The sequence below is a fragment of the Onychostoma macrolepis genome, chromosome 02 (genome assembly GCF_012432095.1).
Source record: "Onychostoma macrolepis isolate SWU-2019 chromosome 02, ASM1243209v1, whole genome shotgun sequence".
NCBI lineage: Eukaryota > Metazoa > Chordata > Actinopteri > Cypriniformes > Cyprinidae > Onychostoma > Onychostoma macrolepis.
The window spans coordinates 30,094,301-30,107,388 of record NC_081156.1 but is presented as its reverse complement, the minus strand read 5'-3'; the positions used below and the strand labels follow the sequence as shown (position 1 = coordinate 30,107,388).

The 13,088-nt window shown below is 36.5% G+C and overlaps 1 protein-coding gene across 1 annotated transcript; it reads right to left on the bottom strand.

Moving 5' to 3' along the window:
• Positions 1-375: 375 nt before the first annotated feature.
• LOC131529121 (tripartite motif-containing protein 16-like) lies at positions 376-12,920 on the bottom strand. The gene is made up of 6 exons (XM_058758661.1): positions 12,000-12,920; positions 7,324-7,419; positions 5,423-5,656; positions 4,954-5,107; positions 4,758-4,817; positions 376-4,405 (listed from the first exon to the last, which is right to left on the bottom strand). The coding sequence occupies exons 1-6, from the start codon at positions 12,588-12,590 to the stop codon at positions 3,876-3,878; spliced, it is 1,665 nt and encodes a 554-aa protein (XP_058614644.1). The 5' UTR covers positions 12,591-12,920; the 3' UTR covers positions 376-3,875.
• Positions 12,921-13,088: the final 168 nt, after the last annotated feature.

The window sequence follows — 13,088 nt, the reverse complement described above, 5'->3', positions numbered from 1 at the left end:
TATATTTTATTTGTTTACCTGCATGCCATGTGACCATTAACCAACAGGGGTGTATTCCCAAAAGCAGGTTATGTGACATACCCGGGTATGTTTGAGGATAAGTGAGCGGATAACCTCAGATTTCGGTTCCAAAATCGGAGGTTAATTTCAGGGTATGTAAGTAACCATAGCAACTTGCTCTCTGAAGATAACCTGCTCCGGAGCAGGTTATGTTCCAGGGTTAATTCACTTCAGCGCTATCAGAGCATGTATGATCTACTGACGAGCCTTCAGTGGGCGTGACAGATAGCGCACAATATTATATATTATTACAATACAGTTATGTACATAGCCTACTATATATATATATATATATATATATAGTTGTATGCTATTTTAATGATAAAGCACTAATATAAGTAATAAATAAGGTTAGCCTATATATTGCTCTAATATGGTTATTATATTTTATTGGCATATATAACAGTTATCTGTATAAATTATAAAACACTATTATGACAAGGTAATGTTTAATTTATTATATTAGCCTATATATATATATATATATATTACATTTTATATTATCATCTCACACATGGATCGGCATTTTCTATAATGTATTTCTATAACAAAAATACATATCTGATATGACTTATGTAATGAGGCCGCGGAGGCTGAATCAGAATCCATTAGCAGAAGTTTATTAAAGGGATTTTCAGTAGACAGAAATGTGAATTCAGGCAAGAGGTCAAAACCAGAATGGCAGTCCAATCCGTTGACATACACAGGGGAGATCCAATAGACAAAGATGAGTAGGCAAGCAGAAGGTCCAAACACAAACATCAGGTCAGTACGGCAGTCAATACAAAATCCAGATAGATCGTAGTCCGGTCAACAGGCAGAATCATACACAGAATAGGCAAACAGAGTACTAGAGAAATGCTTGGTAAGGCAGGAATACTGGCAATACTTCGCACATGCCCAAAGGGCTTATAAATGCTACAAACAGGAAATGACTAGAGAAGCAGAGGAAGTGGAGCACAGTTAGTATTCAGGTGAGGGCTCCCTCTGCTGGTTAGGTCTTACAACTTAATATATAATTAGCATCAAACAAACAATATAATTCTTATTCTCAAGGATTAAAGATTAAATAAAAAAAAAGAAAAATGATTCCAAAACCATCAGGTGGCGATATGCACTAAGCATAAGGCCTACATGACCTTTGAACAGAAGAAGAAGAAAGAAGCAGTATGGCGCGCTTATTCTTAGCATCCGTTTCCATAGTGACTCGTCGATTCGTCGCTCTGTTGAGAATGTCTTGAGTCTTAACCAGGAACATACTCTGAGTTGAATGAACTTACTCCCGGAACCACATACCTCGAGTAAGCAAGGTTTGGGGTTAATCAACCGTAAGTTCAGGGTTTATCTGAAGGTAGTGCTGGGCGGTATGACCAAAAATGTATATCACGGTATTTTTCAAAATTATACCGGTTTCACGGTATATGACGGTATTTATTTTTTTCATGCATGATCGGGTGTTAACCACATTTTCTACTGATTGAGAGAGGAAAAATTGCAGTAGATTGACTTAGAATGCCCTATTTTACTGTCATGATGAGCGAATATTGTAGAAAAATTCCACACTAAATAGTGACTAAACACGACCCATTAATACATGTTAACCAGGAGTCATTCTCATTTATAATCGCGACATCGTCTGATAAAATCAACATGCATCTAACGTTATACTAAAGAGCGGCTATGCGGTGGTTTTGGCTATATTACTTTTTTGTCTCATGCAGCGCACTGCCTGCGTCTGAGTAAACTAAAAAAAAAAGTGCATAATATTAACAGACGAACTATGCTCATATTTATAATTCCAAACAGTCGCGGTACGGCCAAATGAATGCGGTGCTTCTCTGCCGCTCGCTGCACAGAACAGACGCAGAGAGACGCGACGCTGCGCTGGGAGTCAGATCTCGCGCTCGCGGGGCAGCACTGGCGACATCTTCCAACTGAACCATAGCTAAGGTTTATCCAAAACATTCGCTAGGTTTGTCAGTTTGTATATTCTATGGAATAAAAGCCGCTAAAAGGGTCTGAAAGTTGCTAAATATGGTGCTAAAGTCATGCTCGTGTGTGTGAGACGCGGGAGCTGGTGGCGGCGCGCGCGGTGGATATTGTGGATGAGTTCTTCTGTGTCATCATCACGTTCTACTAGTTCTACAGCTTCAGAACACGCTTAGTAACACATACAGCTGTGTTCTTGCCACAATGCAATAGTGAAAAGAGACCCCTCTCAAACAGTGTGTCGCGTTCCGAGCGTTATTTAAATAACACCGGTATTGCGGTATTTTAAAAATTCATATCATAAGAAAAATAAACACCGGTATTCGGTATGAACCGGTATACCGCCCAGCACTATCTGACGGTAAGTTAACCCTGCTTTCTGGAATACACCCCAGCAGAGAACCGTGAACATGCAAATGTGATTCATAATTATTAAAATATTTATTTTAAAATCTCAGTGGTACTTCAAGTAAATATATTAGGTGATAGAGGTTCAGATGACAAAAAAGTTTGGGAATGCCTGCATTACAAGTTGTGCATTTTAAAGTATTTAAAAAGATAAAAAGAGACATAGTACTACATGATTAATATCCCACTGAGTGATAATTAAAAAAATAATTAATGTGCTCATCAGTAGTTGATGCAATTTTAAAACAGTTCTTAAACCTGAAATGATGTTTTGTAAATCCAGTGGTCAAATGCTGTGTAGCCACCTAACTAATGACTGGTCTTTGAATGTCCACAAAACTGGAAGACTTTCTGAATGTATATATGCAGTAGGCTATTTTAGAAAGGAAAACTGAAAAGATGAAGAAGAGGAATTAGGGAGAATCAATAAATTGTGAATAAAATATTGCTAGTGTGTAAATAATATGTAATCAATAAAAAATAAACTGTAGTCTGATTACGAGTATATTAAAATGTCATTTAATCTAATTACAATTTGTGGAATCTCATTACGTAATCCAGATTACATGTAATCAGTTACTACACAGCTCTGCAATTCCTTAAAGTATATAGGCCTTATAGTCCTTAAGTTTAAGATGGCACTTAAGTTTAAGATGCCCATATAGATGCGCGTACTCAAAAAATAAAAAATAAATAAAAGGTTGCCCGTACTCACTGTGTAGTATTTATATGTAGGTAAGTATGTGAATATCGTAAAAGAATGTAAAATCACACATTAAAACCACTAAATTAATTATTAATTAATTATACCTACAAAAACAATATAAAGGCATCATCAAATGTGTTGATATTTCATTATGTTTGTTATTGGTTATGTACATCAGGCCAACATTTGCGCTTTAATATTTTGGTGCTAAAAGTTGATAAAATAACGTTTTAATGAAAAGCAATGTTTTATCAAAGTAATTTTGCAAGAGTATTTTGTTTTTTATTTTATTTTATTTATTTTTAAGAGTATTTTATCTCATTAAAGCCTTTTGTAAAATAATCTGGTGTCAGTAGTAGTTTATTTTAGAACATTTTCATAAGACATTTGAGTTAAATGCAAATACTACAAAATGAAAAGTACAGCAACTTGAAGTATCCTAGTAAATACTAACTGCGAAGCGATCCATTTTCAACCCTAATGTAAGTGAACCAGAGCACAAACACCCATACACAATATTTCAGAACAAATAATAATTAAAAATTACCCCAAAATAATCATTATAATTTTTCTGAACAGTTTGTGGACATTCCAGATTAAACTGTACTTGGGATTGTAACCGTAAAGATGGGAAAAAACGTGATAACCACGTATACCCATCCACTTTTATCACGATGCTTAAATTTGTAATATGTCTCTATATTGATAGAATTTATGAAGAAGACAGTTTCACTGCTGATCCTAAATTTATCCCAAACCCCGGATAGAGCGGCTGAGTGAATGTGGTCTGGACTCTGTGGATGAGAGTCATTGTGTCAGAGACGCTGTAGAAGGACAGAATTCCTGCTTTGTGATCAACATACACTCCTATTATACAGGAGCTGGAGACTACAGGGAGTTTAATCTCTTTCTTATTGTGTCTGAATGCATAACTAGAGTTAGAGCAGCACAATCTCCATGACTGATCATTAAATCCAAACACACAATCATCACCCTCTCCCTTCCTGCAGATGCTCTTATATGACACTGATATTCCCACACCAGCCATCCCACTCCACTCCACCTCCCAGTAACAGCGCCCAATCACACTCTCGCTACACAACACCTGAGAAAAACCATGAAATCGGTCTGGATGAACAGGATACTGCTGGTCAGCCCCAATAAACGTAGCCACTCTGTTGCCTTCAGACAGACGGAGATATTTATGTGCAGTGTTTGAATCCAGGGTGAGCTGACAGGAATCTGATTGGGGGAAAAAAATACACTAAACAGGACTTTGTACAAGTAGCATTGATGTGTGGCTTTTAAATAGTGGCAAGGAAGACATTTGATGCAGGTGATAACAAAAATATGTCTGAATACAGGCTAACAAATAGTTTATATTTCTTGAGGCTTCATAAATGTCTGACAGTTTGTGCAAGGCTAAAAGGTGTGTCTTTGTACCTTATTTTCCCCTAAATGGTACATAGTAAAGGTACATATTTATACTTTAAATGTACTGTACATATTAGTACCTTTTGAAAGGATACCACCCCAGTGACAGTTTGGTGCCTTTTTTCTGAGTGTGTCTTTGCTTTTTGTTAGTAATACTTACAATACAAGAACTCATCTCTGGATATGGGTTTAGGGATGGTAACAATCTCCACGTTTGTCACTAACAAAAACAACAGGTATATATAGTGTAATTCACAATATTGTATCAATTCCATTTATAATGTTCTCTTCATTTGTTTTTGTGGTAATTATATGATACATAGATTCTTTAAAGTAAAAAATCTCTAATACTTTACCTTCACCAGATATCTTTTTTATCTCCTCTTTGCAGAAGTCCTCAAGTTTCTCTCTTAGCAAAGAGACAGATTTACTCACATCATCATAAGTGAGGAGAGAACTGACTTTGATGCTTTTTGTGGATGCAGGAGGAACAGAGAGAGACTGAAAACTCTACAGAGGGACAAAGAACAAAGCAAATTTTTAATAAGTAAATTTTTCCAGTGTTCAAGCACATTTAAAACTTATAGAAAATTGTTTATGCAAATGAGAGGCGGATTGTTTCTCTGTTTAGAGAGATTGTTACATACATGTACACAACACATACACAACACAACTCATAACATCATTCCCTGTCAGAATAACAATAGCTAATATTCTTCAGTATTTAAAGGTTATGTTTTAGTCTGTCGAATCCTAATGACCTGCAAAAACCTCCCTTTAATAATAGGATCATCTTAATGTTCCCATTGTCCATTTCTCAGTTACCTGTAGGAAATGGATGTGATCATCTGTGTGTAAAAGCTGCTTCAGCTCAGCATCTCTCCTCCTCAGATCATCAATCTCCTGCTCCAGTTGCTTCAAGAGTCCTTCAGCTCGACTCACTTCAGCCTTTTCTCGATCTCTGATCATCTGTATCACCTCAGAGCAGCTTCTCTTAATGGAGTGGATCAGTTCAGTAAAGATCCTCTCACTCTCCTCCACTGCCGCCTGTGCAGAGCGCTGTTGCGACACAGAAAATCAGACCATTCACTCACAGAGCTTCATTGTGACTGGAAAGTCCCAGCACTGAGCTCCTCAATGACTGAATGACTTGCAGTGGGGAAAATAATTATTTGATCCCCTGCTGATTTTGTAAGTTTGCCCATTTAAAAAAAAGGAGAAAGGTTTAGAATTTGTATGATAGGTTTATTTTAACTGATAGATACAGAATATTAAACAAAAAATCCAGAAAAAAGCAGCATGCAAATGTTAAAAAAAGATTTACATTTTAGTAAGTCAAATAAGTATTTGATCCCCTACCAACCAGCAGGAATTTTGGCTCCCACAGATTGGTTATGTGCACATGTGGAACACAGATTAGTCCTGTCACTTTAAGAAGATACTCCTAATTTCAGCTCGCTGTGTGTATAAGGACATCAGGGACAAGATTGTAGACCTGCACAAGGCTGGAATGGGCTACAAGACCATCAGCAAAGAAGCTTGGTGAGAAGGAGACAACTGTTGGTGCGATTATTCGGAAATGGAAGAAATACAAAACAACCACCAATCAGCCTCGGTCTGGAGCTCTGTGCAAGATCTTGCCTCATGGGGTAAGGATGATCATGAGAAAGGTGAAGAATCAGCCCCAAACTACACGGGAGGAGCTTGTTAATGATCTCAAGGCAGTTGGGACCACAGTCACCAAGCAAAACATTGTTAACACACTACGCTGCAATGGACTGAAATCCTTCAGCACCTGTAAAGTCCCTCTGCTCAAGAAGTCACATGTACAGGCCCGTCTGAAGTTTGCCAGTGAACATCTAAATGATTCAGAGAAGGCTTGGGAGAATGTGCTGTGGTCAGATGAGTCCAAAATTGAGCTCTTTGGCATCAACTCGACTCGTCGTGTTTGGAGGAAGAGAAATGCTGACCATCACCCCAAGAACACCATCCCTACAGTCAAGAACGGAGGTGGAAACATTATGCTTTGGGGCTGTATTTCTGCTAAGGGTACAGGATGCCGTTACCACATTGAGGGGCAAATGGATGGGGCCCATGTACTGTAACATCTTAGACAAGAACTTCAGCCAGAACACTGAAGATGGGTCATGGATGGGTCTTCCAGCATGACAGTGACCCGAAACATACCGCCAAGGCAACAAAGGAGTGGCTCAAGAAGAAGCACGTTAAGGTCATGGAGTGGCCTCGCCAGTCTCCAGACCTTAATCCTATAGAAAATCTGTGGAGGGAGCTGAAGCTTCGAGTTTCCAAGAGACAGCCAAGAAACCTTAATGATTTAGAGAGGATCTGTAAAGAGGAGTGGACCAAAATCCCTCCTGAGATGTGTGCAAACCTGGTGACCAGCTACAAGAAACGTCTTACCTCTGTGCTTGCCAACAAGGGTTTCTGCACCAAGTACTATGTCTTGTTTTGCTTGGGGATCAAATACTTATTTGACTTACTAAAATGTAAATCTTTTTTTAACATTTGTATGCTGCTTTTTTTCTGGATTTTTTGTCTGATATTCTGTCTTTATCAGTTAAAATAAACCTACCATAAAAATTATAAACCCTTCTTTTTTTTAAGTGGGCAAACTTACAAAATCAGCAGGGGATCAAATAATTATTTTCCCCACTGTAAGTCCTGACAGAATAGGAAACATTTCTCATTAAAGCCTTAAAACTCACCTTATGAGTCTTTGCAGCCTCTTTCAGCTCTTGAAGCATCTTCTCTCTTCTCTGGATTGTTTTCTGGAGTTTTCTTTGAATATCCAACAACTGTTTCTGTAACAGATAATAGTAATCAGCAGTCCTCCTTAAAGAGATAGTTTCACCAACCCCCCGTCCCCCAAAAAAGAAAGTAAGAAATGTCTGTAACTCACCTTTATTTTGTTTCAAACCCATACGACTTTACTTCACAAAATGTTTTGAAAAAAGATCTAGAGAAAGACCTAGATGCATGGTCTTTTTTTAGTATAATAAAAGTGAAAGCGATTAAAGCCAAACTGACCAAAATGAGACAAAAAGTGCAAACAATGGGCCTCGTTCATGAAACACGAGCAGAATTTCTTTTTGTGTAAATCGTTTGTAAAGCTGTTTTGTCGTAAATTTTGGATTCATGAAAGTGTTAGTATTTTCAAAATGTTAGTTGGTATGAAAGAAATGTACACCTGCTCCTTACCAAGTGTAAATGGTGCGTAACACGTTCTGTGTTCCTTTTGGCAAACTGATGAAACTGAATTTTGATGCACTGCCAATATAATATTTTACAAGTTCGTTTGCTCTGGTTTTTTTTTTTGGTTTTTTTTGTAATTTTATTTTAAGTTTTTGATTAATTAAAAAAAAAATACCACACCGACCAATCATCCTACTTGTACAACAAGTGAACCAACAATAGAGAAGTTAATATTGCTGGTTAGTGGTTACTGCATTTTTATATTCAGTAATATTCTTCAAAATTAGATGTAGAGATACTGCCGTGGATATTCCACTTCATAGCGACCAAAGCGTCTCAACTGGAAAAACACTTTGCCACCAAAGCATTCTCAAGCGCCACCAGCTAGCCGTTTTCAGAAGAGCGCCTGACATTTTGCAGCTGGCTAAAAATGCTTTGGTGGACATACGTTATTGAATATTTATTGCCTATTAGAATTTTTTGCATTTATGCAGTATACTGGAGCCAAACCTGAGAAAGTAGACCAGAATATTCCACTGCGTTCCTGGACACGTAATTTGCGTAGCGTGGATTATGCTAATTGTGAATGAGCCTGCACATGCGCCCTATTTACAAATGATTGGAATTCATTAACATACGCATGTTTAACTATCAAATCGGAAGTTTACGAAATGTTTGTGAATCTGGAGGAGAGTTTTTGGGAAGGTCCATTTTACGTGCAAATTACTCCGAATTTACCAATGTTTCATGAATGAGGCCCATCCTCTCTTACGTGTCTGAAATAGAGTGAGGGTACTATGATGTCACTTTGTAGGCAAAAACTCAAGATACTTTCGCGTTTTATTCTACGACATAAAACACACCAGTCAGACCACACTCGTGATTTTTTTTAAGCTGTTACGTTTCTTAAAAAAGACGGTTGCTAACAAGTTGCTAAATGGGACTACAGGCGCTGTCGGAGACATTCAACGTCATCACGCCGAACAGTATATCAATTTAGTATTTTCCAGTTGTAGTATAATTTATAATACAATTAATTTTAGGATAACCAATGAATAGTTTACAGCATTTTATATTGTTGTTCGACAATGTTTTTTTGCTTTGCCCCGAAATGTGACACACGTCTTTGGAGGGAAGAAGCTCGTTTTATCGCTTACTGATGCGGAGACTCTGGGTTCATACCATAAGGTAAATTCATATTATGATTATTACATGTAAATACCACATTTACTGGCTTTACGTGGTGAAAGTGAAACTTTAATGATGCATAGTGCTTAAAGCCACGTCAAAAATAAATGTGTACGGCCACATGAAGTTGTTAGAAAGAGATTGTAGAAGCAAGGATAAAATAATATTTTGTGTATCCACCCTAACAAAATGATAGCTGAAATGTGGTACTTTGTTCACTAAAATAAGTTTAATCTTACCATATCCAAAGACTCGCTCACTGTTATTTAAAAGATTAAATACGCGGGGATATGTTTTTAATTAAAATATTCATATTAATCAAGGTTTTATTGACTTTTAATGCACCTTATTTCGAAATGTACAGAAATACGTGCTTTAAATGTCCTTTAGTTATGATTATTTCATTTATTCACTATACTATTTATTACTAATGTCTCATTTCAGTTTTATTTTGGCTCTAGTTTTGTATTTATTCCAGTTTATATGAAAAGGCTAATGTAGTGTGGATTAAAATTCATATACAGAGTAAATAAGTTTCACTAAACGTTAAAAATAAGTTTGAAACAGTTGTCGGTATCGCAGTGGTCGTGACGCTGAAGGCGAGCGACCGTGGTGCTGTAGTTCGTTTATAGCCTAAGTTTAGCTTTTCAGTTCTGGCGCTTTTATTTAGGCTTCAAAATTCATCAACAACATATTATTTTGTGAAGATTATCTTGATGGACAAAACGTGTAAGTTTCATGAACTATGATTGAACACAGATCTTATTTTTTGCGATAATCCAAAAGCCTATGGGAAAATCCTATTGGCTTTTATGTTGAGGAACCAGTTTCATGCTAACCGCCGATCCGCCTACAAAGTGACGTCATAGTTCCCCCACTCTATTGACATCAATTTCGGAATGTTGGATAAGGAAGATTACCAGTAATAAACAACTTTTGGTATTTTCAACACACAAGCCTGATGGGTCCAGAAGACTTATAACTTATATATTTTTATGGTAGGCTATTGGGGACTTTTTCGCATTTTGAAACTTATGAAAAATCCACCTTTTGCATTCCATGAAAAAAATATGTTAACCCTTTTACGGCTCCAACAGAAATATTCAGATAATCTGTTCGTAAAGTGAGTCCTGCATTTCTGTGCAAATTTGTTCATCATTAACACACTTCACTAGCATGTATATGGGTTGTTGACGTGACATGGCATTTTCACTGTCCCACAGGATAAAGATTAATATAATTAATATTGTCGTTATTTAAAATGCTGTAAATCGTTAAACATTTCTTCGTCCCACATGGAACTGTTGTTAAAAAAGCTGCAGTGTTATTCGATTTTTTAAATTTTTGAGCCAAATGTCAAAATTGTCCTATCGTGTGACTGTCCCAAGCATGGTTCAGTAAATTACAACTTTTATAAATTAAAAAGAAAAGCATAAAAATGTTAATAAATACACCTGGCATAATTGTACAAGTGTCTATTTTAGTAAATGGCAATAATTTTTTCATCTATATATTTCTGAAAGTGTAGGAACTTAATACATTTTGTCTCTGAAAACCATGTCCTATGGTGTGACACCATATCCTGATTTTAAATGGGCAATTCCAGAAAAAAAATTAATTAGTTGAAGGACCCCATTGGTCATGTTACTGAAGTCCCCTGTGAAGCCCATGACACGTGCACATGGTCAAATTTTGTCTCAGAATTGTTCAAATATTTAACTTTTTTGGATCCACTACAAAAGTGTTACGTTTTGTTTTGTCCTTTGGTGTGACACCCCTAAATTATATATTTTAATTAAAAAATATATGTTAAACTACATAATGATGGAAAATGATGCAGATGTGTCTTGCAAACCGCTAATGACAGGTTAGCTCAGAACAGAAAGGTCATAAATTGACAGAAAAAGGCTGAAACCGTCCTTTGGTGTGACAGAAAATGTCCTCCGGTGTGACACCTGCACTGTCACACCACAGGAGAACGATGTCACACCTCAGGACAAGGTCTCTTTAAAAAGCATTTTAAATAATAAAATAATATTTATTTAACTCCTTTTCATTTGATTTTTTGATCATTTTTCAGTGTTCTTAAATGCAATAATTACATTAATTAAATTATTTTCTGATGTTTTTTTACAGAAAACTTGCACTGTTTTAAAGTGTCATGAAAATAAGTATAAAATGTGATACTATGTTTTTGAAAAAGAAAGAATTGAGGGGGAGAAATTAGTGGAAGAGAGAGGACACAGAAATATAGATAGAAAATTAACAGGGATCCACCAGAAGGGAGGAGATCCTAAGAGAACAATGCAGAAAGTAAATAGAACAAAAATGATGCCTTAAAAAGAGTAGCTATATAGTTTTAAAAAATTAATTCACATCTTAATGAATATAGTTTGAATATTAATCATATTTAGCTGTTCCGCACATGCAGAGGGGAAATAGAAATACTTTAATATACCATTTCTGCCCTTTAGTGTGACGTAATGTCCTGTGGTGTGACACATAAAATAACCACAGATTTGTTTTTATCTCAATTATATCTTAAAGAAACAGTTTAGTATTGCAATATATGCAATATAAACTTAAAATGGTATAATTTTCAGCAGTTTTGAATGCATGACAGCAAAGTTTATTTTTTTGTCAAAGTTTGTCTTGAAATTGTCCAACAAGTCATGGGGGGGGGAAAAAATATGTTAATTATAATTTCATATTAAATAACGCAACATGAAAATAAGTGTCTAAGAATAAAGACAAATCTCCCTCATGCTATTTATATATTTTGTTTTTTTCTTAATTTTTGCTGTCACAACAAATTTATGATACAGTTAAAAATGTTTAAAAAAACAATGAAAGAATTGACAAAGTTAGTGACCCTTTATATTTTCTCAAAGATCAGACTTTACACTACATAAATATATGCATTTCTTCTTCAAAAACGGTCTTTTACAAAAAAAGCATGTTTTACTGGCTATTTGTCAACTATGCTAATGTGATTTCATACCTGTTTCTCAGTCCTCTCTGCTTTAGCTGAAACAGTGGTGTGAATTTTGTGTTCATTCATTGTACACAACAAACAAATACATTGTTGGTCTGTGCGACAGTAAACCTCCAGCAGTCGGTCATGTTGAGAGCAGATCATCTCCTTGAGTCGTCCAGAGGCATTAATCAAATTGTGTCTCTTATCTTTAAAGAAACTGTCATGTTGTTCAAGGTGACTTTGACAGTAAGAGTTTAGACACATAAGACAGGACCTGACAGCTTTGTATTTTCTCCCCGTGCAGACATCACACTCCACATCTCCAGGTCCAGCGTAATTAAAAGCAGTTCTTAATCCTGTCTTCTTCAGTTTCTCCATCATTTCAGCAAACACCACATTCTTGTTTAAAGCAGGTCTTGGAGTGAAGGTCTGTCTGCACTGAGGGCAGCTGTAAACTGCTGAATCATCTTGATTCCAGCAGTCTGTAATACAGCTCATACAGTAACTGTGTCCACAGGGGATGGTCACTGGATCCTTCAGTAGATCCAGACAGATTGAACAGCTGAACTGATCCTGAGTCACTGAAATACTGGCTTCTGCCATTTTACTGCACATATCAGAGAAACATAGGCTACACAGCTAATAAGGTGTGCAAAGGGGTGTTTTTAAGATGTAAGTCACTTGCAAAATTACGACTCCAGTGATATCGTCTTAGCTCACTGAGCGTAACTAAAAACGTTCGTCAACTTTGATCCTGGCTTGCCTTGAAATCTATAATCTGTAACGTTGTACAGGGCTTACAGTCTGTCAGACAGTTGATCGATAACTATAGATTCAAACAGACAAGACAGTACGTCGGAAAGACATATAAAACAGCAGGTTTCTTTTTACCTGAGCCGAAGTGTGTTTTAGTTTTGCGTTAGTGAAACTGAAAGTTATTCATGAAAATACGAGGTCCACATCGACCGGTAGAGGGCGCTCACATAGACTGCATTTTCAATGACTGTGTTGTGCCAGGCGGAGCTAGTAGCCTACTTGGTATCCCATACATTACACTTTGAAATATTATAGCCTATAGTGTTCCCAGAAGTGTTTATATAATTTTTCCTTAAT